The sequence below is a fragment of the Phascolarctos cinereus genome, unplaced genomic scaffold (genome assembly GCF_003287225.1).
Source record: "Phascolarctos cinereus isolate Bilbo 61053 unplaced genomic scaffold, phaCin_HiC Scaffold_3;HRSCAF=262, whole genome shotgun sequence".
NCBI lineage: Eukaryota > Metazoa > Chordata > Mammalia > Diprotodontia > Phascolarctidae > Phascolarctos > Phascolarctos cinereus.
In genome coordinates this window covers 92,964,628-92,990,703 of record NW_027555736.1, presented here as the reverse complement: position 1 = coordinate 92,990,703, position 26,076 = coordinate 92,964,628, and the positions used below count along the sequence as shown (strand labels likewise).

At 38.1% G+C, this 26,076-nt stretch overlaps 1 protein-coding gene across 2 annotated transcripts in view; it reads right to left on the bottom strand.

The window, feature by feature from the left end:
• The window catches only part of HSPA12A (heat shock protein family A (Hsp70) member 12A), a 98,292-nt gene that overhangs the window by 24,435 nt on the left and 47,781 nt on the right, over positions 1-26,076 (bottom strand). For both annotated transcript variants that reach the window (XM_020988165.1, XM_020988166.2), the window contains exons 2-6: positions 16,179-16,264; positions 13,588-13,715; positions 9,530-9,716; positions 7,307-7,411; positions 4,773-4,889 (exon numbers count right to left, since the gene is read on the bottom strand). In XM_020988165.1, coding sequence (XP_020843824.1) covers positions 4,773-4,889; positions 7,307-7,411; positions 9,530-9,716; positions 13,588-13,715; positions 16,179-16,264 — 623 coding nt within the window. The remainder of the gene's footprint in view (positions 1-4,772; positions 4,890-7,306; positions 7,412-9,529; positions 9,717-13,587; positions 13,716-16,178; positions 16,265-26,076) is intronic.

Sequence of the window (26,076 nt, the reverse complement as noted above, 5' to 3'; positions counted from 1 at the left end):
ATACCACTTTTCGATAGCTCTAATTTTCAGAATTTCAGAATTCTAATTTTTCTTCCTTATATAAGCCTAAATCTGCTTCTCTGCAGCTTCTACCCAATTGTTCTTAGAATAAGCCCAATAAGTCTTTAATGTGTAAGCCCTTCAAAGACTTCAATATATCAATCACATTCCTCCCCCATATCCTCGATCTCCATGCTAATAATCCCCACATCATTTAATTGCTGCTGAAATGGCATGTTCTACAGTTCCCTTGTCCTCTTGGTCACTATCTTCTGGCTATGCTTCAGCCTTCCTATGCCTTTCTTAAAATGTGATGTCCAGAATGATACACTATACTTCTGATCTCAATTTATGTGTGACCAGGGCACAATGTAGCAGTACTATTATCTGTCTTGTTCTGGACCCTGTCTCTAATGCAGATTGGGACAGCTCTGCCTATACTTACTACCATATCATAATATGTACGAATAGTGAGCTTGCAGTCCACATCTCAGATCTTTTTCAGAGCTGACACCAAGCCTCATTTCCATTTCTCTGGATTTCTGAAGTTGGTTCTTGGAACCTAAGTATGGTACTTTATTACTTTATAATTTCAGCTTATTCAAATCAAACCATCATTCTAGCCTGTCACTAACTTTTGGTGAGGAAGACCCTCAAGGTTTCTGACCAGAACAGAAATAATTGTTATTTATACTCACTCTGAGCCAACAAAACCCAATGACCAACAGAGGCTTGGGCTGGGAGTTATTATTGGCCAATCAGTGAGAGCCAGAGTGATGTGGGTTTAAGGCATACTCATGCAGCTCTATCTGAATCCCAATGGGCTTTACCAGAGCCTGGTTTTTCCAAAGCTCTATTTCAAGAAATCCACTTTCCTTTGGGCAGAGCACTCACATGTAAGTGCTTGATTTCCCATGTGGACAGAGGAAGGAAGGAAGGAAGGGAGGAAGGAAGGAAGGAAGGAAGGAAGGAAGGAAGGAAGGAAGGAAGGAAGGAAGGAGAGGAAGGAAGGAAGGAAGGAGGGCAGGAAGGAAGGAAGGAAGGAAGGAGGGGAGGAAGGAAGGAAGGAAGGAGGGGAGGGAGGAAGGAAGGAAGGAAGGAGGGCAGGAAGGAAGGAAGGAAGGAAGGAGGGGAGGAAGGAAGGAAGGAGGGGAGGAAGGCAGGAAGGAAGGAAGGCAGGCAGGAAGGAAGGAAGGAAGGAAGGAAGGAAGGAAGGAAGGAAGGAGGACAGGAAGGAAGGAGGGCAGGAAGGAAGGAAGGAAGGAGGGCAGGAAGGAAGGAAGGAAGGAAGGCGGGCAGGAAGGAAGGCGGGCAGGAAGGAAGGAGGGCAGGAAGGAAGGAAGGGAGGAAGGAAGGAAGGAGGGCAGGAAGGAAGGAAGGAAGGAGGGCAGGAAGGAGGGAGGGGAGGAAGGAAGGAAGGAAGGAAGGAAGGAAGGAAGGAAGGAAGGAAGGAAGGAAGGAAGGAAAAGAGGGAGGAGGAAGGAGAGAGCACGCATTGCCCAACTGCAACTAACCAGTTAGGGCCCCAGTGGGACAGCTGCTACTACTCACAAATTGTTGTTTGCCCTTCATTCTCAAAAAGGACCAATGACATCAGGAAGGTGATGTCCTGGCTTACAAGTGAATTGGATTTAAGTGAGGCAGGGCTGTGCAAAGTTACCAGCCTCACTCTCTCCTCCAGAGCCATCTGGGTCCAGTGGTAAGATACAGATAGGACGACTGGAAAGCCTGGTCTTTTTAAGCTAAGGTCTTTCCCAGGTCTCAGTTTGAGGCAGCACCCATTCAGTGATTAAGGCTAGGTAAAAAATGAGTCAAGACAATCTCTTTAACCTAGCCAAAAAAAAAATCAATCTAGGAGGCGAAGACCCTTAGGGTTTCTGGCCAGAACAGAAACAAATGCTATTTATACTCCCTCTGAGCCAACAAGGTCCAAAAAATGACCAACAGAGGCTAGGGCCTCCCAGACTGATTTTTTTTTTTAGTAGGTAAAAGAGGCTGTCTTTTGGTTTATTTCTTACCTAGCCTTAATCACTGAATGAGTGCTGCCTCAGACTTGGGAAAGACCTTAGCTTAAAAAGGCCAAGGTCTCCCACTGCACCCAGCGCCATCTCCAGTCATTCTGATGTATATCTTGCCACTGGACCCAGATGGCTCCAGAGGAAAGAGTGAGGCTGGTAACTTTGCACAACCCTGCCTCACTTAAATCCAATTTGTGTGTAAATCATGATATCACCTTCCCAAATGTCACTGGTCCTCTTCAAGAATGAAGAATAAACAATAACAGCTTTTGGTACCCAGACTGTTAGCAATAATCCCTCACAATTTTGTGTCATTTGCAAACCTGACAAGCAAGTCATCTCTGACTTCTTCCAGGTTATTTATGAAATTTTTTTTTTAACAATGCAGGGCCAGGCACATATCCTTTGGGCATTTCATCAGAGGTGTCCTTCTAAGGTGACCTTGAGCTACTGATGACTACTCTTCAGGGTTTGGTAATTCAAACAGTTCCAAATCTACCTAACCATCTTATCATCTTCTCTTTCTGTCTCATCCACATGCATAGCATGCAATATATCTCACTGACTCCTGAGGAGCTGCTCACCCTCATGAAGGACTCTGAGTCCAGGTCTGTCTTTGCTCATTTAGTTAAATATCTCACCTGCTTTTGTACAATAATTGAAAGAGACACTAATTTTGCTCATAGAGAAGTGGCATTCACTTTCACATCACTCGATATACTTTTCCAGAAGGCATATTGGTGGGATGTAAGACTAATCTAATCTCCAAAAAAAACAAAAATAAAACAGTTTTTATGGAGCTTTTTCCCATTCTTGAATCAAGACAGATATTTAATTATCTGTCCATCTCCACAGAGCAAAATAATTGAATGGCACTTGCTTATGGTTCTATTGTACCCACTGGCATGAAGTAACACTGCCTGGAACTCAGCCTGAAAAAGACATGTTGAAGAAGCATTCTGAATCAAGGGAGTATTTATTATATTTGTCTGTAACATTTGATTTTGTTCTTCAGAAACTATTCCGCACTTGCATATAACTGATGGAAATTGCTTAGAGCAGGAGTTCTTAATCTGGGATTTTGATTTTTAAAAATATTTTTGACAAATGTATTTCAATACAGTTGGTCTCCCTTGGAATCCTATGTATTTTACTTTATACATTTAAAAACATCATTCTGAGAAGAGGTCCATAGACTTCACCAGGCTGCCCAAGGTGTCCAAAATAACAAAAAAGGTTCAGAATCCCAGCCTTAGAGGGATCCTTGATACCAGTGTGTTTTGCTTTTTGTAATGGCATTCTCACTAGGGCTACCACATCTGGGAGGCTCTACCAATTTCCTTCCAGATGCTTCCATTGTGTTTGGTTTCCTGTTTCTGTTCACTCTAGACCCCACCAAACACCCTCTGAAGCCTTCTCTGTAGGAGAGAATGTACTTTTCCAGGACTATCGTCCGGAGATAACTTAGTGGGAAAAACAGTCACTTACCAATCTGTTCTTGCCTAATTCATCGGGGCTAAAAATGGGAAATGATATTTTGTACTGGCTAAAGTCTATAGTTGCCTCTTAAGCTGGAAAATGAAAGTCAGAGGGATGACTTTTGTTTGCTGTGATTTCTACTGTCGCTTTCTCAGAGAGCCATTTCCTGATTATCCCAGTTCATCAACTACTGCTTTTTCACATACAGGAAAGCTTCACTGGGCTCTAGATTTCAAATGGCCATGACAATGAGAGGACTGGATTTATCAAAGAGGGTGCAATGCAATTCATTCAAATAATGCCCAGAATCTAAAGTCCTGAGTCAAATAAAAAAATTTAAGTGTTTTAAAAATCAGACATTTTCAATTCTAACCTTTAACTGACCATGTTAATAACATTATGGCGACAAAGAATATTGTTAACACCTGGAATATTCTCCCTTCTCATTTCTGCCTCCTGGATTCCTTCAAGTCCCAGCTGAAATCCCATCCTCTGTGGGAAAGCTTTCCTGATCTCTCTTGTTTCCAACGTTTTCCCTCTTGATTATTTCCAATTTATTCTGTATATATTTTGTTTGTGATAGAAGTTTACAAACTGTCTCCCCAATTAAAGTGTGAGCTCCTGGACAGCAGGGACTGTCTTTTACTTTTCTGTGTATCCTCAACACTTAGCACAATTCCTGGTACACAGTAGGTGTTAATAAATGTTAATTTACTGACTGACAATCCTATGTTACATGCATTATAATCTCCCACATCAATCTTATTTAGACTGCTTTTGCCCTTTTGCTTCTGCCCTCATCCTTAGGTCTCACTACCCAGATGTTCCTGTTTCACCAGTCTTATTCATAAATGGAACCCATCTAATCAGCCTGGTATAGAAATTCTCATTTCAGAATTTTGTTCCCAAAGCATCTATGGTGAAACATGACCAAGATGATTGATATAGCTAAAAATAAAAATGAAAATAAAAAATAGCCACGCACAACAAAAAAACTTGACTGATTTCTTTTCTGTCGTGCCTGATGGTCCAATTTTTAACCTTCTCACATCACTGACAGTAGCTGCTTAGCTCAGAAGGCATGTAATTTTTCTTTTTCCTTAATAAAAAATGATTTAGTACAATGGTCTTTGAAGACTTCTAGATGTCAGGAGATGATACATTGTGCTTTAGGTCACTGCTCTAGGGAAATGTTATAATCACTGATTATAATGACACCATTTCCGGAATCTGACTTCCCTTTCTCCCTTCCTTCTTTTTACCCTACTATCTTACCTGGTAGGCAGCCTGTCTCATGAACTGCTTGGCAGGCTGTTTCCAAATAGCAGGCACTGTGATGACCCATCTGACATCAGAATTTTCAAACTCAGAGCCTGCTTGATCACTCAGCTCCTAAACCAAAAGGAAACAGTAACATGAAAACGAACAGAAGTTATCTCTCAAGGATACTTTTCATTTGACTACTATCATCTGAGCTTTCCTGCCATACAGACTCATGTTGTGCTTGTTTCACAGCCTAGCCTCAACCTAGCATTAATAACAGCACCAAAGGCTGATGGTGAGATTTAATTTTTTTTTTTCCGGCAGCATGGGACTCAGCAGGGTTAAAATTCATGCCTTTCAACAACATTCCAAGCAGATTTCCTGACAGAAAGGAGAAAGATTGGGGAGGTGGGGGGGAAATGGTCAAATAAAAAAAACAGACTACTCTAGATACCTTCACAGCATGACCCAGGTGCCATCTCCCAACATAAGGTCTCTTCTGATCTCCATGTTAATAGCACTTTCTCCCTCTTGAAATGACCTTGCATTAATTTGTATATATTTTATATTTTCTTACTTGTGTATTTCCCCAATAGAATGCAAGCTTTATGACATCAGGAACATTTCGTTTTCGTCTTTTTATCCCCAGAGTTTACCAAAGTGCCTTGTACATGTTTGTGCCACTGAACTGAACTGTAGATTAAGGTTAAGATAATTAAAGTGTTCTGGCCATCCTTTTGTATGATTGATAGAGATCCAAAAACATCCACCATTTTGATAAAAATCTTCATGTTGGACAATTCACGCTAGCCAGTTTCATCAAAAGCTGTGGCTGTAATGATTTTTGGACATGTTTTGCTGTCATGTGTATAGCATACTAACATTAAACCCAAACACGTATTAACTTATCTCTTCAGTCAAGTTTGCAGTCAGCTTCTAGTCGCTCTAAAGTAGATTTCAAATGATTAACAAGCTGGCAAATATTTATTTTCCTAATAAGTATCTCATATTACCCACTAGTTTGAATAGCTATCTTGTGCTTGATCCACCCTCCCACTGAACTAATTTACTTATAATGCTTGGCATTTACCATTCCTTCCCCTTAAAAAAACATTTTGGGTATGTCTGCATTGGGCCAATGATTCAGCTGTAGTTAAGTTCTTTGCTTTGTAAAATTTTCCTTTTTTAAAGCCTGCTCTGTGTTTTGAAATCAGGTGAAACTGACATGTTTTGGGACTGGATCCAAGAAAAATGTTATTGCCTTATGTGCTATATAAAACTCTAGTTAAACAGGAAGAGTTTATGGACGTGAAGAACAGCTTTTTCTTAAGTTTCAAAGAAAGCTGTTTAGAAATGCTTTTTTTTGGTGTTTTGTGATCATTCAGGTGTTATACAATTTGGAAAAAAATCTTGATTGAGCAATTATAAGACTTATTATCAAATTGCCAGCCATAATTTGGGCTATAATTTTCTACAGAGAAAACATAAATCCTCTATTTTCTCTGTTTTTAAAACAATTTTTTGATTTTACTTATGCAATCCAGACATTCTAAATGCTGACCCAAGCCTATGTTGGTTACTGTTCAATCATCCTTTGAGCTAATGAATAGCCTTGTTTCTAAATGTTCAGTCATGCCAAACATAATCTTTCCTCTTGTCGGTCAACTAACTTCTCTGAGCTTAAATTTCCTTAACTTTAAAATGGTAGGTTAGATAATCCCTGATATCCCTTTCTGCCACTTCCAATTCTAGGTCCTATGATCCTATGATTAATATGATTTCCAGACAAACTAGACTGTTTCTCTGAATATTCCATAAGCTTTTTCCGTACTTCTGCCCAGCATAAGACATGGTCTCTATTAATATCCTACCTATCCTTCAAAGACCAGTCCAAATATCCACAAAGTCTTCCATAATCAACCAAATTAGGAATGATATAATCCTTATGAGATACTTTTTTTTGGATTATTGTTATTTGTGCGTGTGCCTTAACTCCTCTACTAGACCATAAGTTGCTTAAGGGAGGGACATGTCTGATTTAGTTTTATATTCCTGCATAACTCTTAGCATGGGGTCTTGTGTAGTAGGTACCCCACAAATGTTTCTTGGATTAATGCAATATTTAAAGCATACTTCTACATTATCTCCTGCCCTTCTTTCATCCCCTTGGTTTCCAAGCCTCCTACCATTCCTTTGTATACCAAAACAATTCTCTCCTTTAGCATAAATCATCAAAGAATCTGAAATTCATGCACCAATCATTTCCATTGGTTCTTAGAGGGAAAGGAAATAGGTAGAGGTGGTAACATTCCACTTGGAATATTAGCAAAATGATTCACAATGGATAAAGCCCTTAATCTTAACATAAGAGAAAACACTTAGAACTGATTGGAGCATTTCAGCATTCTAAATTGGCATAGAATTCTTACAAAAGATGACATGATCAATCTCAAGCACAGCTACTTCTAATCTTTAACTTATTCCAGGCCAGCATGTACTTTCCTGACAAATACACTGTGATAGACTGAACTAGCAGTTAGCCCTACCTTCAATGCTTGTTCCTTAAAGTACTGCAGGGCATAAGCAAAGATTTCAAGTGCTTTGATTTTCTTCCCATTTGCTGCTGTCAGATCTGTCTCCATGGTGAGATTCTAGAAAAAGAGAAGTACTATTATTGAAAGAATGACATAAAGGAAATATCTGCCTTTCAGGTCTTGCAAAATTTATTCTACATGACAGAAACCTCTAAATTAAAAGAAAATGAGATGAGGGAATTCAGGCTATGTTTTCTTTTTTTTTTTTCCTCTCCCCCTTCCCACCCTTGTCTTGAGGGAGTAGATCAAAGCTCTAATATTTAACTTGATTATTTTCCCAAAAAAGTGGATATTCTTTGAACTGTGGCTTGGGAGCCTTTCATAGCCCCCTTTTTCTGATGGCTTTTGCTGATTTGTGCATGCCTCTTCCGATTATTTGTAAGTCAATTTTTGCAGGTACAAAAGATATTTATAAAGGATTCCTGTTTCCAGTTGGGGTTGGATTCTCTGACCTTTGAGGCCCCTTGACACTTTAAGATTCATAATTCTGTGACATAAGTCCACGATGGAAGAGTAGGAAGAGGAGTCTGAGAAAGACCACCAAAGAAAGCAATAAAAAACATCTTGAAGGGTAGCAACAGTAACATTTTAATAATAACAACAACAAAAAGATCTATGCAATACAGTTATATGCCTTCCAGTTATATGCCATTTTAAAAGGTGAATGCACATGCAGTCTTCACACTTAATACAGCTTGATTCAGCTCTTGGGAAAATCCCAAGGGGTGAGGGGTGGAGACTGGATAGGAAGAACAATAATCCTTAATAATGCAAATATGCTAGTGTGTGCCTTCTGTATGGACATGCGATTCCCATTCAAACTGAGTGACAAATTCAGGAACTGAAATGAAAAAAGCAGTTATTTTAAGTCTTGAAGCTGTGTAATTTGTTGAGAGCCCAGGGGTAAAAGTAGCATCACTTTCCCTGCCAGAGCACTAGAACAGCAGGAAGCATTATTAAGTCATAGGAAGCTTTGTTGGAATGTAAAAGGCTTTGTATCAAATGATGGGGGTGGACAATGGTCATTAAAAAATGATGGTGAAATTCCTTGGAGGATAGGAATGGAGAGAAACAAAAGAAAGCAGAAATCCCACTTAACAAATGGACCTGTTATGGCTGATAAAATCAGTGGGGATTCATGATTGATTCAAGCTTTCTAATTAATGTTTGCCATTCATGTTTGAAAGAACCTTCAATGACTGGCATCCCACATAGACTAGAGTGTTATACATTACATCCCCGAGGTACATACAGCATCACATCATCACCCCCTAAGCTGAGCTAAAGTAGTTGTTTCCTGCTCACTTGAGTCTTTGTGTTTTTAGAACTGCTTATTCTCAACTTTGGTTGGGGTGGGAGGTAACCAAGTTGTGAAGTCTTCTCATCGACTGAATTCCCTGACACCCAGAGAATCTGCTTTTCACAGACTCTAGGAAGAGCAGGAAGGGGGTCTTAAAAATTAGCTAGTTCCATTCTCTCTTTTAAAAATGAAGAAACTGAGGCCCAGAGAGTTGAAGGGATTTATCCAAAGTCACATAGATAGTTAACAGCAATTCTGGATTCAACGCAGGGCTCTGAAACCAAATTAGACTAAATGACTTATCCTTTCAACTGCTTCACGCAACTTGTTTCCACAATTCTTTCCACCTTGATGTACATACCTGAAAGTGCTAACAATATTATTTAAGATCAAACACAGACTTAGGCATTCAATGGTGTTTAAAGATCATCCATCTGTCATCACTCATTACTCGGCCCAAATCCACTCATTATTAGAATTAACAATCCTGTGCTCACCATTTCTATTTCTGTTCAAATAACCAGACCACTGGCTCATCTCATTGAGTTTTGGGCCTTTTAATTTGAAATTTGTTGTCCTATGGAATCCAGGCAATTAGTTGTGTAATCTACTTCCTGTCACCTGTTTTTACATGACCCACCCAACATCATCTCCCACAATAAATTTCCTCTGTTGTATGGAATACATGTATTTGAAATTCAAGTGAATGAAGATCAAATTCAAGGAGAGCATTTTTTTCTTCTGTGCTGCTCTTCAAGAAAACTGGATTCATTATGGTTAAGAACTACTGTTTGGAAGAACCATAGGCCCTCTCCCTTTTCTTTGCTTTCATTAACTATTAACTAATTCTAGTGCACAGAACAGCTATTACTTACACCAGTGGTATGGAGTTTCATCTTGAATTTTTCCAAGTAAAGCCACTGCTTGGCCTCATTTGGGTCCAGATCATGGTAAAAATCTCTGGCTGCATAGCCAAAGCTATGAAATTTCCTTTCTGGAGTCAATAAGATGGTGGTTGGTGTCTTCTGATTAGATACACCAGGATCTCCACCTTCCCACCGCCTAGGAAATAAAGGAAGATATATTTTAACCTTTTGGCTATCATATTTAGTACCACACTTTCAAAAAAGGATAATTTTTGTCAACTGGATTCTCATTACTGTGGACTACTGTTAGATGTCTAAGTTCATCTGCTACTTTAAGTAAAAATTAAAATAAATAGAGGTGGTTCTCAAACCCTTTATAAGATAGGTCTGATCTATGAGTCCTTCTTCCCTGAGACCAGGGACCATGACTTATTGCGGAACTAGAATGAATAATCCAAATCCCTTATTTTACGGATGTAGAAACAGAAGACTACAGAAATGAAGTAATTTCCCTGAAGTCACACATGTTGTTAACTGTGTGACTTTACAGGTAGCTGGATCTAATAGCAAGGCTGGACCTAAAATCCAAAATTTCTCACTCCCACGTCAATGATCTCTCTACTACACGATGTTCCTTTTTTACCCCCTTAGGTTTCACCAGTCTATAAGAGATAATGATATACATGTTAACGTGATTTGATGCTTGCATCCCCACAAATAGCTCAAAGCATACAGTAGCTGCTCAATAAATGGTGGTTAATCAAATGTTTGTCTCTCTAATGCTATCATTTCAATGATTCAATAAACATTCATTAAGTACCTACTAAGTACAAAGAATAGTCCTGCCTTCAAGGAACTTCCATTCTGCCTATTTCCCAAGCAATATGCTTCCTGCTAGGAACACTGAGGAATATCAAAGTGAATTTAATAAAAATTCAATTGACTTAAGGAAACCCTAAAGAACGAGGCCTCCAGTATTTATAGACAAATATTATTTAAGCTTTTTGTATATCTTTTATCCCATAATTCCTGAGCCTTAGCATTAGAAAAGACATCAGAAGTCATCTAACCCAACTCATACCTGAACAAAAATCTCTCTACGTAATACCTAATGAAGTGTTAATTCATCCTTTTTGCTTAAAGACTTCTAGTGAGGGGAACACAACTTTTCTTCTGAGGAAGTCCATACCACTTTTTGAAAGCTTAATTCTTGGGAAATTTCTCCTTACATTGAGCCTAAAATTGCCATTCTGTACTTCTTACCTTTTATTACTAGTTCTATCCTCTCAGGCCACACAAAACAAGTCTAATCCTTTTTCTGCACAATAGGCATCAAATACTTTAATATAACTATCACATTCCCTGCAAGACATCTCTCCTCCAGGCTAAATACCCCCAGTTTCTTCAAATGATTCCCACATAGCTTGACAAACATTTGTTGAAATTGAACTGATCCTTTCAAAAATGGTGATAAACAGACATCACTCTTTGTAGTCTATCCAAAGCCCACAGCTTATTAAGACAGCTTTCCATGAATGACTCACACTAAAAATCTTTTTAGCTTTAGAGACTGAAATGTAACATGCCATTTAGCTTACAGTAGAGCTGGTATGAGAGGCTGGGTACATTTGACTGAAGCATTGTACATCTGTGATGCGATCCAGTGCGGTATGGGAGGCTGTTGGTTTTTCTTATGCTGTTAGCATAAATTATTTGGCTCTCTGTATGAAAGCATATGCGTTTCCTCAAATGGAACATAATTAGGAAACAACCCAGAGAAAATGCATGAGACCAGGTTGCAAGAGCAAAACATGGGAAAAGGTAAATTGTTTGGACCATTACTGCTTTTGTTTCTTACTTAGCAAGGGCCAGCTGTAGATCGAATACTCTGCCTCCATTTTCTCTCTGCCTTCCCATCTACAATCCTTTCCCTCCCCTAATTTTCCTAAAGCATTTTGTCTGGCTCTCTTCTTTGACCCATAACATGCTGGCTTTTATTTAACTTATCTGTGTGTGAGAGACATACCCACGCAATCAGCAAAGTTCACTGATATCAGGGACTATGTCATTTTTAGCACCTAGCACTGCCTACCCAGTGAATGCTTAACAAATGCTTATTAAATAAAATGTTTGCAAATGACTTGTCCTGTTGCTCCTCCTTTTGTTGTTTTTCTACATTAACAAGCATTACATCCATTCTCCAGTCATTTTTGCATCAACTGAGTACTAGCTGCCCAAAATGGCACTGAACATTCTTGCTTTTAACTTTATTATTCAATATGTTGATTATATAAATATTTCTTGTTGGAATAAAATTCAGTAATGGACTCATCTCCAAGGATAATGGATCTAGAAAAATAACACTATGGAGTCAAAAATGGTCAAAAAGATGTTTTAGAAGTTTTCTTCCTAAAGCAATTTATGTTATTTGCCTCTCTATCTCTTGGTGCCCTGTCCTCTGTTGTTAGTCTATCCTATGAAAATAATACTTTAAAAAATAACAACAAATGCTAACTGGAAAATGAAAGACATTTATTTATCCCAGCTTTAATAGAAATTGACTTAAGCAGAACTTCCCTCCTCCCTACCCCACCAACACACTTTCTGGTTTTCCACCCATGTTTTCAACAACTACAGAACAAATATAATATTTATTTAGCTGACGTGGCTGTGTTTTCTTAGCTAGCAACAGGGCAACTCATTGTGATAACCTGGGCTCCCCTCTGCAAACAGGATTTTCACTTTTCTTGGCAATTATAGTAACTGCCATCTATTTATTTAAAGTGTAAAGTAGTTTGTATGCATCATCTCATTTGAGCTTTACAATGATTGGAGGATTTAGTGTGAAAAAAGGAAGGAAATGAGCATTTATTAAATGCTTATCCCCATTTTATGGAAGCTGAGGCCCAGAGAGGTTAAGTTGATTTGCTCAAAATTGTAGTGCTAGTACGTTTCTGATGTGGGATTTGAACCTGTGTCCTCCTATCTCCAAATCCAATGTTCCATCCAAAATTTCACGTTGGAAAGTACTATTTTGTAATCTAGATGAGATATGCTATCATACTGAATTGCATTCAATTTTATAAAGAAAGAATATTAGTCAACATCAGAAAATCTAGAATTTGAAATAACATCCATTTTATTAATATTTCTAAAATCTCATTTAGGAAGACATAGGTTGAAAAGTAACATGGCATAGTGGATAGAGACCTAAACTTGGATCAAGGAAGACTGTGTTTTAATATATGCCTCAGACACATAAGGGCTGCATGAGATGGGATGTGGCACTTAACCTTTCAGTGATCTAGGTAAATCTCTCAGAGTATTTCTCTGAGATTCACTGAAGAGAAGATATTGACCTACATTGACCAAGAGAATTACCTCACTTGGGAGTTCCTTATACCAAGGTAATCACGTGACTAGTCCCTATCCCTACAGTTAAGTGACAGAATCAGGGATCTCAAGAGGGATATAAGAAGGATCTCAAAGCCATCTAATCTATATCTAATGAACATACACCTATATCTAGCACTTCACTATATCAGCAGGAGCAGCAGCATCACCACTAGCATTTATATGGTGAGATATATATGTGTGTATCTATATCTATGTCTATATCTCTTGTATCTCCAGAGCTTAGCACAGTGTCTGACACACAGTAAACAATTAATAAATGTTTGTTTCCTTCCTTCATATTAAGTCAACCTGTAGCTCTTGCACTTCTTTCTCCTCACATGCAGCTGATTCTGTTTTCGATACTGACAAACCAGATTGAGGAGGAGATGGGAAGGCAGCGATGGTTACACACTTTAGTTTAATGAAGTTAAAATCAGAACATATTTCATTGATTGTAGACCTTTTCTTTTGCTTTAAATCCAAGGCCAATCCATTGCTTCTCTTACTTCCATGTATCTATTTACTATCTCAACCCATTTCCCAACTGGCCATCATAAGCTGTCTTTTATATATGTTCAGGGCCATTATAATGCCTTTCCAATTACGCTAAGTGACCTTTCATTATCTTGTCACTCTAGAAAGGTGTGACAAGGCTGCACCAAAGTCCGTACCTCATGACATGAATGCATTCTGGCTCTTTTGTGAAGCTGTAGGCATAGCCACTAGACGTAGTGCCAAAATCAATAGCGACGACCACGAGAAATGTCTGCTGCTCAGTGACGTTTGCATCTGAGTCATTCTGCAAAGAAAGAGAGTGAGAGGCCATTTGGCTGAGGGATGCTCTTTGCTACATGCTCCGGCTTTCTTAAGGATATTGTCTGCTAGGAAGCCTGCCCTGGGTACACTACAAAGCCAGATCAGGAAGGGTCAGCAAAGCATAATTCCCAATAAGTATTCTTACTAGCCCCACACCTGGGGCAGTGACCTGGCCTAATGGATCTTAAGTGTGAGTCAAATATAAAGCTTAAGAAGGACCACCCAAAGAATAGTAAATGAGGATACTCTGCCAGACTTAATTAGGAGAGCTGGCTTTCTGGCTTACACCAATTAAAAGCTCCACTTGAGTATGGCTAATTATTGAATCACTTGAAACAGGGATTGATTCCCAAATAGTTTTTAATTTCCTTTTCTATGCACATTTTTATTTGTATACACATATCCTCTTTTACCTGCCAGATTCTTATTTGAATCTACAAAGGGCAGAATACAAGATACTGAAACTATTAATACCTTGCCTCTATTCAGTACTCTATAATTCCTAGTGTGAGCACACACACACACACATACATGTATACATGTATGTATGTATATGAATTATATATGTAATGGTATAATATACATACATATATCTGTGTGCATAACTATATCTGTATTGTTGGTGCTCACGTGTATAATATATGTGTAAGCATATATGTGTGTGCACTTGCGATATGTGGTATACATATACATTGTATATGCATTATATATACATGTATACATGTATATACAATATTAATTATGTACACACATGTTAATACTAGATATATATATGTATGTATGTATATATGCACATGTATCCTATATACTATATATGTATATACACATGTATGATATATACTATACATGCAAACATATTAGTTAAATACAGACATTAATGCCAGCCTGACAGGAACAATATGTAAATGTATATGCATGCATGTACACACATGTATACATGTGTATATAGATATAGGAATAGCTAGATAGATATACACATGTGTGCATGCACGTGTATGCATACTAAATATTGGTCCTGTCATGTAGGCTGGCATTGATGTCCCTATTCAACAAATCAGGAAGCTAAGGCACAGACTGAGTTGTTAAGACATTAATACATTGAATTAATGATAAAGCCAAGACCAAACCTCACTATTTCCCATTACCATCCAAAGCTTTTAAGGACAACTATAGTAGAACTAGAAAAAGACTGAATATGGTCAAAAGAGGTTCTTGTCCAAGCTCTGCCACTAACTAGCTATGCAACCCTGGTCAAAATCTTTTCACTTTTCTGCAACTCAGTTCCCTTCTTTGTTAACTTAGGGAATTGGACCACATGTTCCTTGAAGTCTCTTCCAGTTTTGTTCCTAGCATAAAAAAATCTATCCTTTTTTCAAGTGTTTAATAACATGAATATCTATGCAAATCCTTCCTTTTTTCCTGTCTCTTATATGTCTACAAGCCCATAGAAAAAGAGTTTAGTTGAGAAGATTTAGCTTGTCTATTATAGCAGGGAGAATTCAGAAGAGACACAATTTGCTGTCACTCTCATGGAAAAGAGACCACTGAAAATAATCTACTAGCAACATATTTTGACTGTGATATAATCTCTCCCAACTATTTTTCCCCCCAACACATACAATGAACTGCAACTGACAAAGTCACAGCCAAATAAGAAAGAATGTTTAACAACTGGCTATCCAGCTAGATATCTTTAGTCAATCGCCCAGGGACATCACTGAATGTTGGACAGTGATCTTAAGAGGGCTTTGTAATTCAACTGGTCCACTTCTGCTCCTATATTTTACCGATTTCGCTTTTACTTACAGCAGAGCTGAACTTGGAGCCAAGGGTTTAAGCCCTACTACTAAAAAGTACTGTGACTCCTTGCCCCTGGGCAGGCCACTTAACTTCTCAGTGATCTAGGCAACTACCCAAGACTATAAGTTGCAAAGAAGGTGCCAATCTGCATTGGTAGAGGGATTTTCTTCACCTGGGAGTTTCCTCTACCAATAAAATTACAGGTCCAGTGCCTATCTCAATCCTAGTTGGCCAAATAAATTTGCAGAAAAAGCAAAATTGGAAAAATCATCTTTGAAAGCTTCAGGTCTGTGGTATTTATGAATTTTTTAAAAAATCAGGCAGTAAGGGGTCAGGGCCCTTGTAGACACCTAAAAGATATAAAGTATTCATGTGCACAGATTATTTGCAACACATCATATCCTCTCCACCAAAAAAGCAAAAGGGTTAGGTGCCGATACCTTAAAATTACAAAGTCATAGTGTTTTACATCTTTTGAGGGATCCTAGGGTTCTCTTATCCAAACCCTGCATCTCACAAACGAGAAGACTAAATCCTAAAAAAGTGATGTCCTAAGCCATCTCAGTATGGCTCCACCAACTTATCCAGTGAAGAAAGATACAGAAAATCATAATTTAATAACCCAAAGAAAGAGCACATTTCTTACCACAATATGGGAAGGAGACAGTGGTGTTATTCCTGTATCTCCCAAACTTCTTGCAGGAGATGAATATGCTGATGTAGAGGCTGTTTCTGAAAAACATAATTTACCATCTTTACAAGTGACATTTATTAATTCAGATAGCTACACAGAAGGATTGGTGGCTTACTGTGAAAGTCCATGGCTTCTCTTTCTAAATAGTAAGACGACTTAGAATTTAGATTCATAGAACATTGAAATATAACCCCTGAAGCATGAATCTTTTATATAATACAACTGAAAAGTGGTCACCTTCTCTATAAAGAGCTCTAGTAATGGGGAATTTACAAATACTTCCCGAGGCAACTCATTCCACTTTTTGGACAGCCTTAATTTAAAATCTGCCTCAATGTAAATCTGACCCATTGTTCCAAATTCTTCTCTCTCATGTCAAGCAAAAATATAACTCCTTTCCCCCACAAGACACTTCAGATATTTTAAGAGAATGATCAGACCCACCCATAAGTCTTCTCTTATCTATACTAGGGCCTCTTGACTCCAGGGCCGATGTACTGTACCATCTAGCTGTCTCTCAAATTAGCTTTAAAATTGATGTTTTTCATCATATGATTCACATTGTATCTGCCATCTACCAAAATCCCTAGATCTTTTCTACATGAAAAGATGTGAAAGACATCTAGATAACATTTCCTATCTGTACTTGTAAAGTGAAGAACATTACATTTATCTCTAACTTAATTATTCCATCCTGATAGCTTAATCAACATATTAATAAAAGCCCATAACATTTCTTCCTTCCATGATGTTACATTTGATATTTTAAAAAACCAAACAACATCCTTTTCCTTAAAACAGCAACCTATCGTCTTACGAACATATGTTATAGATTTTTTTTTTTTGGCTTTTAAATAGCCCACTCTTGTCATTGTTGATGCAGAACGTGTGCCAAGATCCTTCTAATTCCACCTCAATATTCACTGAAGAAAGAAAGTTAGTTGTGAGCTGCAATTCCTTAGAGTAACTCTCCCATAGCGTCTTCACTAGCCCTTCTTTATAATCTTGAATTAGCCCAGAAAGGTAATTTGACCCCAAATGGTTAACTCCACCCCCCTCATACATATTTTCTAATGGTTTTCTGAGATTCAAAAACCCACAGCAGACAGACCCAGCAGGAAGGAAGTATACTTATGCTAATAGTTTAAAATTAGAGTTTGGAAGTTCCCAGGGACACAGAGCCCTAACAAAAGATACAAGATCAAACAACGTTACTTTCAATAGGAAGGCGGCAGCTACCCTCATTTTGACAATTACACAGTAGCAAGTTGCAATTATTCTGCCACTGGTGTTTACTCTAAAACTTTCTCAGAACTCAATTCTTTTTGGTTTTTCTAGGGCTTCATACACAAGGAGAACACAAATTTCCATGACCAGGGCTGTTTGGGGTTAGATCCTGCTGGGAAGTTCAAAAAGTGTCATTTGTTTCCAAGGAAAGAATACTTTGACACCACATAATACAGAGAATGCCCTGGAAGCAAAAGATTATGCCAGAATCTAGAAAAAAGAAAAAAGAAAACAACAACAACAAAAATCCTTTCTTTTGGCTACAGGCTTCATTGAGGTGGGATGGGGGGGGGAGAACAATACATAGCCTCACAGATAACAGAAAACAGGCATTTTGCTAAAAACGATTAAACAAAATGCTTCTTGATAAAGAAAACAAAAGTGTTTGAATCACCAAAGAAACTCCAGGTCTGCCTCTAGAAATGCACCCAAATTAATCAGGTTTCCAAATGGATTGGAAAATTTTACTGCTCTTTTCAAAATGATCGTCTTCTTTAAATTAAGCCTGGGGAGTTCAACAACTTTTCCCCGCAGAGTAGATGAGGAAATGAAGAATAGTGATAAAACAGAGAATGTGAAAAGCATTGATAGGCATATAATGAATCATAAAGAAGGATGGGTGTTCTCTCAAGTGGGATATGTTATATCACTATCACTTTACATGTTTATAGCTTCTTGCCTCAAGGAGAGGGCTCCATTCCAGTCCTAGTTTAGGGCAGGGTACAGGTCCAGATAATGAGTAAGAGATAAAAATTAACTTCATTGCAGAGAAGACATTTCCACTTATTATTCTTAGTGGCTCACATTCCCTTCACTCTGGAAAGTAAACAACACAAAGAGGTGGATGTAGTGTCCTCTTAGGAAATTTTCTCACTGTATCTGGCATCTAAGCTCTCAAAGAATAAACCTGATCCCCAAAGTCAGTAAGTAAATGCATCAGAAAAACGCCTCGCTGTCCAAGGTAGCCAACCAGATGGTCTTTATACCTGGGGGGATGAGAGTGAGCACAGCCAGGAAAACCCAAAACCTAGGGAGAAAGATATCATCCAAATACTCAGTGTATCTCTCAGCCCACCTGCTGCAAGGAAGGTTGGAGGCCATTTGTCCAGATTTTCACAGAAGGGTCTAAGAGGAAACCCAGTGACTAATTGCCCAGAAAATTGGAGATTGGCAATTAGCAAACAAGCTATTATCAGGCTGCAAGCCATCCACCCTACTGTCTGCTTCTTTCTAATTATCTTTTCACTCTACCCTCCACAGAAGGTCATGGCACTGACTGATAAACAACATATGTTTTAAAAGATGCTGCATGGATATCATCTTTCCCTAATCAGAGGTTGTACACTTCTTGAGGGCAGGGACTAGGTCCAATATTTTTTTGCATTCTTGTCTCACAATGCATTGCACTACACCGACGAATGACGAGGCATTGGTAAATTTCTGATTGATGGACTGACTATTCAGTCAGGACTGGAAGCAGTCAGTCTTCATGAAATTCCTCCAACGACAATCATATCCAGATGGCTTGGGGAAATATCTGGAATGTTTTTTTTAAAACTATGATTGTCATTGTTTCCCTCATCACAGGGACTTGGTACTTAAAAATGGAACTTACACATACTAAATTGGCTTCATTTGCTGATTTTTGAAGGATGATTGATAGATAGAAAATAGAAAATGCATATGGTGTGTTTGTTATATGTATGCATAATATATAAATTATGGCTAAAATCCATATTTTTCAATCTTTGGAGCAGAAAGAAACAAGCAGGATATTTCATAAATTATGACTGTGTTTGTACTCCTGTTGTTAAGGCTAATTATTTATTAATCTACTGCCCTATGCTTTGATTGGAAGTATCAGAATAAAAGTGTTGGTTTAGTAGGATTCCCCACTGAGAAGTGACAGGTCTGCAAAATTCAATTTAAATACATTTCAAATTTATTCACAACCTAGAGGCTATGAATATCTTGCTTAAACTTTAAAATAATAATAGCTAACATTTATATACACACCTTATTTCATTTGGTCCTTTCAACAACTCTGTGAATTGGAATATTATTAATCAATTAATCAAAAAGTCTTTGTTAAGCGCCTGTGCCAGGCATTATGCTAGGCTCTGGGATCCAAATGTATCCAAGTAGACAATGTCTACTCCCAAGAAGCTTATTACCTTCATTTTACCTGTGAAGACACTGAAACTTGGAGAGATTAACTGGCTTGCCCAAGGTGACACAGCAAGTAGATGTCAGAGGTGTATTTGAACCCAGGTTTTCCTTTCTTCAAGTCCAGCCCTTTTCCACCATGCCTATTAACTCTGAAAATCACCAGTAGTGGAATGGTTGAAAGAGTCTTGGAGTTAGGAAAGATGTGCCTGGATGCAATCTTGCCTTTGACACTTATTAGCTGAGTGACCATGGACAATCAGCCTCTAAGAGCATCCCTAATTGCCTTAATTGAGAAAATCAAATGAGATAATGAATTAATCAACAAGAATTTAATAAGCTTTTACTATGTTCCATGAACTATGCTGGCACTAGAAAGGAGTCTACATTCATTGGATACATTGTGTACCCAAAGGGGCACAAATGATACATACAGAATAGATGGAAGATAATCTCAGCTTAAAGGACCGCAAAGCCTTCTGCAGAAGATGATGTTTAACTGACTCTTGAAGAAAGCGGGGGATTCTAAAAGACTAGAGCATTACAGGCCCGGGAGAGAGGGCAGCCAGTGCATAGAGATGAGGGATGAAGCATCATGTAAAAGGAATGGCAAATAGGCCAGTATGACTGAACCAGAGTATGTACAGAGGAGAGAAAGGTCTAAAAAATATTAGAAAGATATAAAGGGACTGGGTTGTGAAGAGCCTTTAAATGCCAAACAAAAGAATTTGTATTTGATCCTATAGGTAATTATGAGCCATTAGGGTTTATTGAGTAAGGGCAGGGATGTGGGTGTAACATGGTCAAACCTAAAATTTAGGAAAATTCCCTTATAAAGTGTACAATAAAATGTAATGTGCTATCTATTATTACTATAACAGAAATGTAAGTAGAACCATAATTAATGAACTTTCTAACTGTTCTCTCCTCTCACACATGTATATTTTATGTTGAATATGTATTATTAGTGTATATATAAAATTTGTGAAGATGAGGAGAGCAGAAGGATGTTATGATTGCTTTAGGCTATAATAGCCTATTCTATCCCAACAATGCTGTATTTCCAGACTTGTAATTTTCCCCCTAAAAAAGTTAACCCTTCAACTTTCCCCCACCTGAGATACCCTCTCTCAATGACCATCACTATCACTTGATATCCTACATCCATCCTTCAGACCTGGCTAAGATGTCACCTACTCCATGAAGCCTTCTCTAATTCTTCAAGATGGAAATAATCTCTCCTTCATCTGAGCTCATTTTGTTGTATGCACTGATTTCTATTTGATCCTGGAAGTAACAGGGAACCACTGGAGTTTACTGAGTATAAGATTAGTCAAATGGCAATGGAGAAGTGCATAGTGGGCATAAGCAGGCAGCACCACATGACAAACAAGGAATTATGTAGAAGCACTATAAAAGTTAGTATCAAACAAGGATATGATTAGATAAAAAGACAGGTCATTCAGGGAACGAGAGTGAGAGAAAACTGATAGACTCCATGCTACATGTTCCTGATACAGTTCTCTCTCTGTCTCTATCTCTGCTTCTATGTCTCTGGGTCTCTATCTCTGTCTCGCCGTTTCTGTCCCTCTCTCTTTCTCCCTGTGTCTCTAAATCAAAACTGGTAGACATGGATGGGTGGCAATCTGCCATCTACATGGTTGGAAAGAATCTCCACATTTTAAAAGAAAAAATATGATTTTGATTTTAAATTTTTATTTTCAGTTTCAAGTTCTTTCTCTTCTGGCATACCCTTCCCACCCACTGAGAAGGCAAGAAATAAAATGCCCATTATACATATTAAGTCATGCCAAACATTTTTCCACATTAATCATATTCAGGGGTGGGAGGGGAGGGAAAAGCAAGAAAAATAACGAAAGGGAAAAATATGCTTCAATCTATACTCTGAAACCATCAGTTCTCTATCTGGAGGTGGAGAGCATTTACAGTAAGTCCTTTGGAATTGTGTTTGATCATTATATTGATCAGAATTATTCAGGCTTTCACAGTTGAAGACCATCTACATGAATGAGATCAGACTTCTTGAAATATTGGAATACATACAGGTCCTATTACCCTCCACTAGAGTATAAGATCCTTGAGGTCAAGAATTCTTTTAAAATTATCTTTCTAAGTCCTTCAGCTCCTAACACAGTGTTTGGCACATGGTATCTTTTAATAGATTCTTAATAAATGAGTGATATGGAAGCAACCCTCAATTTAGAGCAGGAATTTTAAGCCCCACATATAATTATGATTTAATGAATACAAAACATATTAATTTTTCCCCTTCTACACAGTAATCAAAATATCTGAAAAATCCTAAAGCTAGACTATTTAAGATAGCTTAAATTTATTTTCTTATGCTCCTCTGAGGTTTCTTCTTTGAAAATATAGTGGATCAAGGCCAAATGTAGGTTAGAATTGACATTTTTTTCTAACAGGAAAAATTTTTTAAATGTTTTATTACCCAATAAGAGTATTCATATCTTATTAAACTAATTTAATCACTACTGTAAGCTGAACTTGCATTTCAGTAAATCATTTATAGGGTTTTAAAATCAGTCTAGTTGGAGAAGGGAGCAAATGGAAATTTTATTGGCGTGAACCAATAGAAGACTTCTAAATGCAAAGAACAGGGAGACTATAAAATAACTGCTCTCCAAATGTTAAACACTAATAGGTGGGATGATCATTTCTTATTCTATAAAAGTACAGCTCCAAGAGTAAGGCCAGGGCTCAGGGACAGCATTAAGCCCTTTCTGATATGGGCCATCATTCTTTGACTATTGATTGCTCTTTGCTAAGAATTCCAGTAATGGGTATCAGTGAAAATGAACCAACCACACCTCTGTGTCCCAAAGGAAACACAGCCATGCTGAGTCACCATGACCTCACTTAACCTCTCTAGGTCTTAGTTTCGTCATCTGTAAAATGAGGGGCTTGGCTCAGATGACCTTTAAAGTCCTTTCCAGTTCTAAATCTATGATCATATATGCCACTAATTGGGGAGAGAGGAGAATTTTTTGGGAGAATAAAATTTCTCATTAATATTTCAATGAGATGATGATGTTTCTACCATCACCCCTTTCAGTTTCTTATCTCCAGACTTGTTTAGGAGGCAAATGCTCAAGTACTGTAAGCAGATGCATTTGTTAGGCATCTATTTGTCAGAGAGAAGGAAAGTGTTCCTACATCACTAATACCAATGGCTCTGAAGGTTTCATCGTGGAACATTCAGTCACTTCTCATCAGTTTAGTTCAACTCAGCAAATATTTCCAAAATACCTACTGTGTACAGAACACTGGGCTAGATACTGAATGAGACATAAAGTTTTCATAAGATGTAGTATCTGGTTCCATTCATTCAACAAACATTCATTATAGTCCTACTATGTACATGGCACTGGGACAACAAAGAAAGGCATGAAACATTTCCTGAATACAAGGAAACTAGCATTTTTCTGGCAAAGAGGGGAACATATGGACCATATACATAAGCCATAATAGGAAATAATAAATGATGAGTGTATCCTGTAAGTACAAATAAAATGTTATATAAAATTCATAGGCAAAGAAAAAGAGGTGAGGGAAGGTATTAACTATGTTACCTTAATTAGGAGAACAACTGTATACATGATGGAGTCCAAATGGGAACTGTACCCATTTGTAGAAAAGAAGTCTCCAACCCAAATATGAAGAACAATTTAAGACAAGTCTGAACCAGTCAAAATGCCAGATCCCTTAGAATAGTATTCATGGATTCCAACAACATTTCAAGCCCCCAAATATTCCTTGGCCAAATCAGCATAAGCCTAGTATATGTTCAGGTAGGCAGGTTTCTGAATATGGACCTGGTACAGCCATTTAAAAAATAATAATAATCCTCCAACAAAGATAATTTTTTACCCTCATCATCATAGTCAGCCCAAGTCTCCTTTCATCAACAAGGAATAGAGGGGCTGTCTTGAAGTCACAAAACAATGCCACACCAACATCCATAAGGGCATATGCCAGTCTTAATATCAAAGCCTGTCTGCTATGCTCCTGTTCACCTTCTTAGAGAAAAGGAATGCATACTTTGAAGTCTATTACCATTTTAAGGATTAAAGAAATCTTGAGTTTTCCTTCTTCTGTGTGATTTGCCACAATTTCCAACTCTCAATGAGAGAGAAATCTCAATTAAGCAGCATTTATAAAGGATTTTTACAATCTTCCTCTACTCACTGGGAGAACATTGTACACAGTAACACCAATATTGTAAGGATGATGAATTGTAAAGCAATTAGCTACTCTGATTGAGACAATGATCCGAGACAGGTCCTAAGGACCCATTACGAAAAATGCTACCCACCTTCAGAGAGAGAAGTGATGATCTTTGAGCACAGATTGAAGCATACATTTTTGCTTTCTTTATTGTGTGTGTGTATGTGTGCATGTATGTGTGTTTTCCTTTGCAACTTGGCTAGTGTGGAAACATGCTTTGTATGACTTCACATATATAATAGTGCTTGCCTTCTCAGTGGGAGGGGGAGGGCAGGAAGGAGGGAGAGAATTTGGAACTCAAACTTTTTTTTTAAATGAGTTTTAAAATTTTTTTACATGTTATTTGGAATATATATAATATATATATATATATATATATATATATATATATGTATATATCCAAACAAATCTTCTTCCCCTCCTAAATCCTTGTCTCATTATTAATGTTGGGAAAATACCTAAAACCTGATGTCAAATTTCACCCTGTGACCTTTTGTTCTAGATGAGCACTTGTTCTCATCCTGCCTAAAAGCAGACAGAATATGTTCTTGTACAAGGCCACAGGTTTCTAGCTATGAAAGCTTTCATTTTAATCACTTTGGGCCAAGCTCAGAATACTTAGTTATGGGTAACCGTTGGATGAAAAGCAAATCTGACCTACACCATCAGTGAGTTGAAGTCTCTTAATAAAACACTGCAGCTGTAGTGGGACAATTTTGGAAATGAGTCATTGCCCCTCCCCATCCCATCCCCCCATGCCTGGAATGCATTCCCTCTTTACCTGTCTCACAGGATGAATCTCTTCATTTAAGACAGAGCTCAATCACCATCTCTGCAAGAAGTCTTTCCTGACCCCCCCTAAATACTAGTGCTCTCCCTCCCAAACTATCTTGCATTTAACTATGTTGCATATATTTATGCTGTATATGTTTAATATATATATACATATACACATATGTGTTTATTTTATACATACGTACATATAAAACTTATTGTTCCCATTGAAATTGATTCTTTTCTTTCTTTCTTTTTTTTTTAATTGTTTTCCTAGTACAAAGCACAGTGCCTGGTACCTAGTAGGACTTTCCGTAACAAAGAAGACTTCCCAGAGCCACCATCAACTTCTCACTCTTCCTCACCCCACAGAAACAATCGGTTGCCAAGTTTGCTGATTCTACCTTCACAATATCTTTCATATCCATTCCCTGCTCTCTACTCATAGACCCACAACTTCAGTTCAGTATCTCCTCACTCTTTGGCTGAACTGTTGTGATAGCCTCCCATATGACCTCCATGTCTCAAGCCTCTCCTCTTTCTAAGCCACCTTCCTTACAGACACTAAAGTGATTGGAAGCAGAGAAACCAGTTGGAAGAAGGGAAAACCAGAGAATTTGTACATGTAAGAACCCTAAAGAAAATAGAGCTATGAAGCCAATGTCCAAGGATTGATAGGATCCTAGATTTGGAACTGGAAGGACCCTTAGAGTCCACTGGATCCAACCCCTTCTCTTTACAGATGAGGAAACAGAGGCCCAGAGAGGTTAAATTATTTTTCCTGAAAGTCAGTTACAAGCACGTCATTCCCTGCTCAATAAATTCCAGTGGTTCCCTATTGCCTCCAAGAGCACATACAAAATGTTCTGTTTAGCATTCAAAGCCCTTAATAACATAGCTTCCTCCTGCCTTTCCAGTCTTCTTATAATACCTTATTGCCCAACACATATTCTTCAATTCAGTGACACTGACCTCTTGGCTGTTCTAAGAACAAAACATTCCATCTCTTGGCCCTGAGTATTCTCCCTTATGTCGGGAACACTGCCTCCTCTGCTCTGACTACTGACCTCCCTGGCTTCCTTTAAGTCCCAACTAAAATCTATCTTCTGCAGTAAGTCTTCCAAAACCCTTTTTAATTCCAGTGCCTTCCTTCTGTCAATTATTCCCTGTATACACACACACACACACACACACACACACACACACACATTATATATATATATACATACATGTAATATGTACATATACATATACATATATCTTGCTGTAGAGGGCAACTAGCAGATAGTGTCCAGACTCACAGTCAGGAAGACCCATCTTCTTGAATTTAAATCTGTGTGGCACTGGGCAAATCACC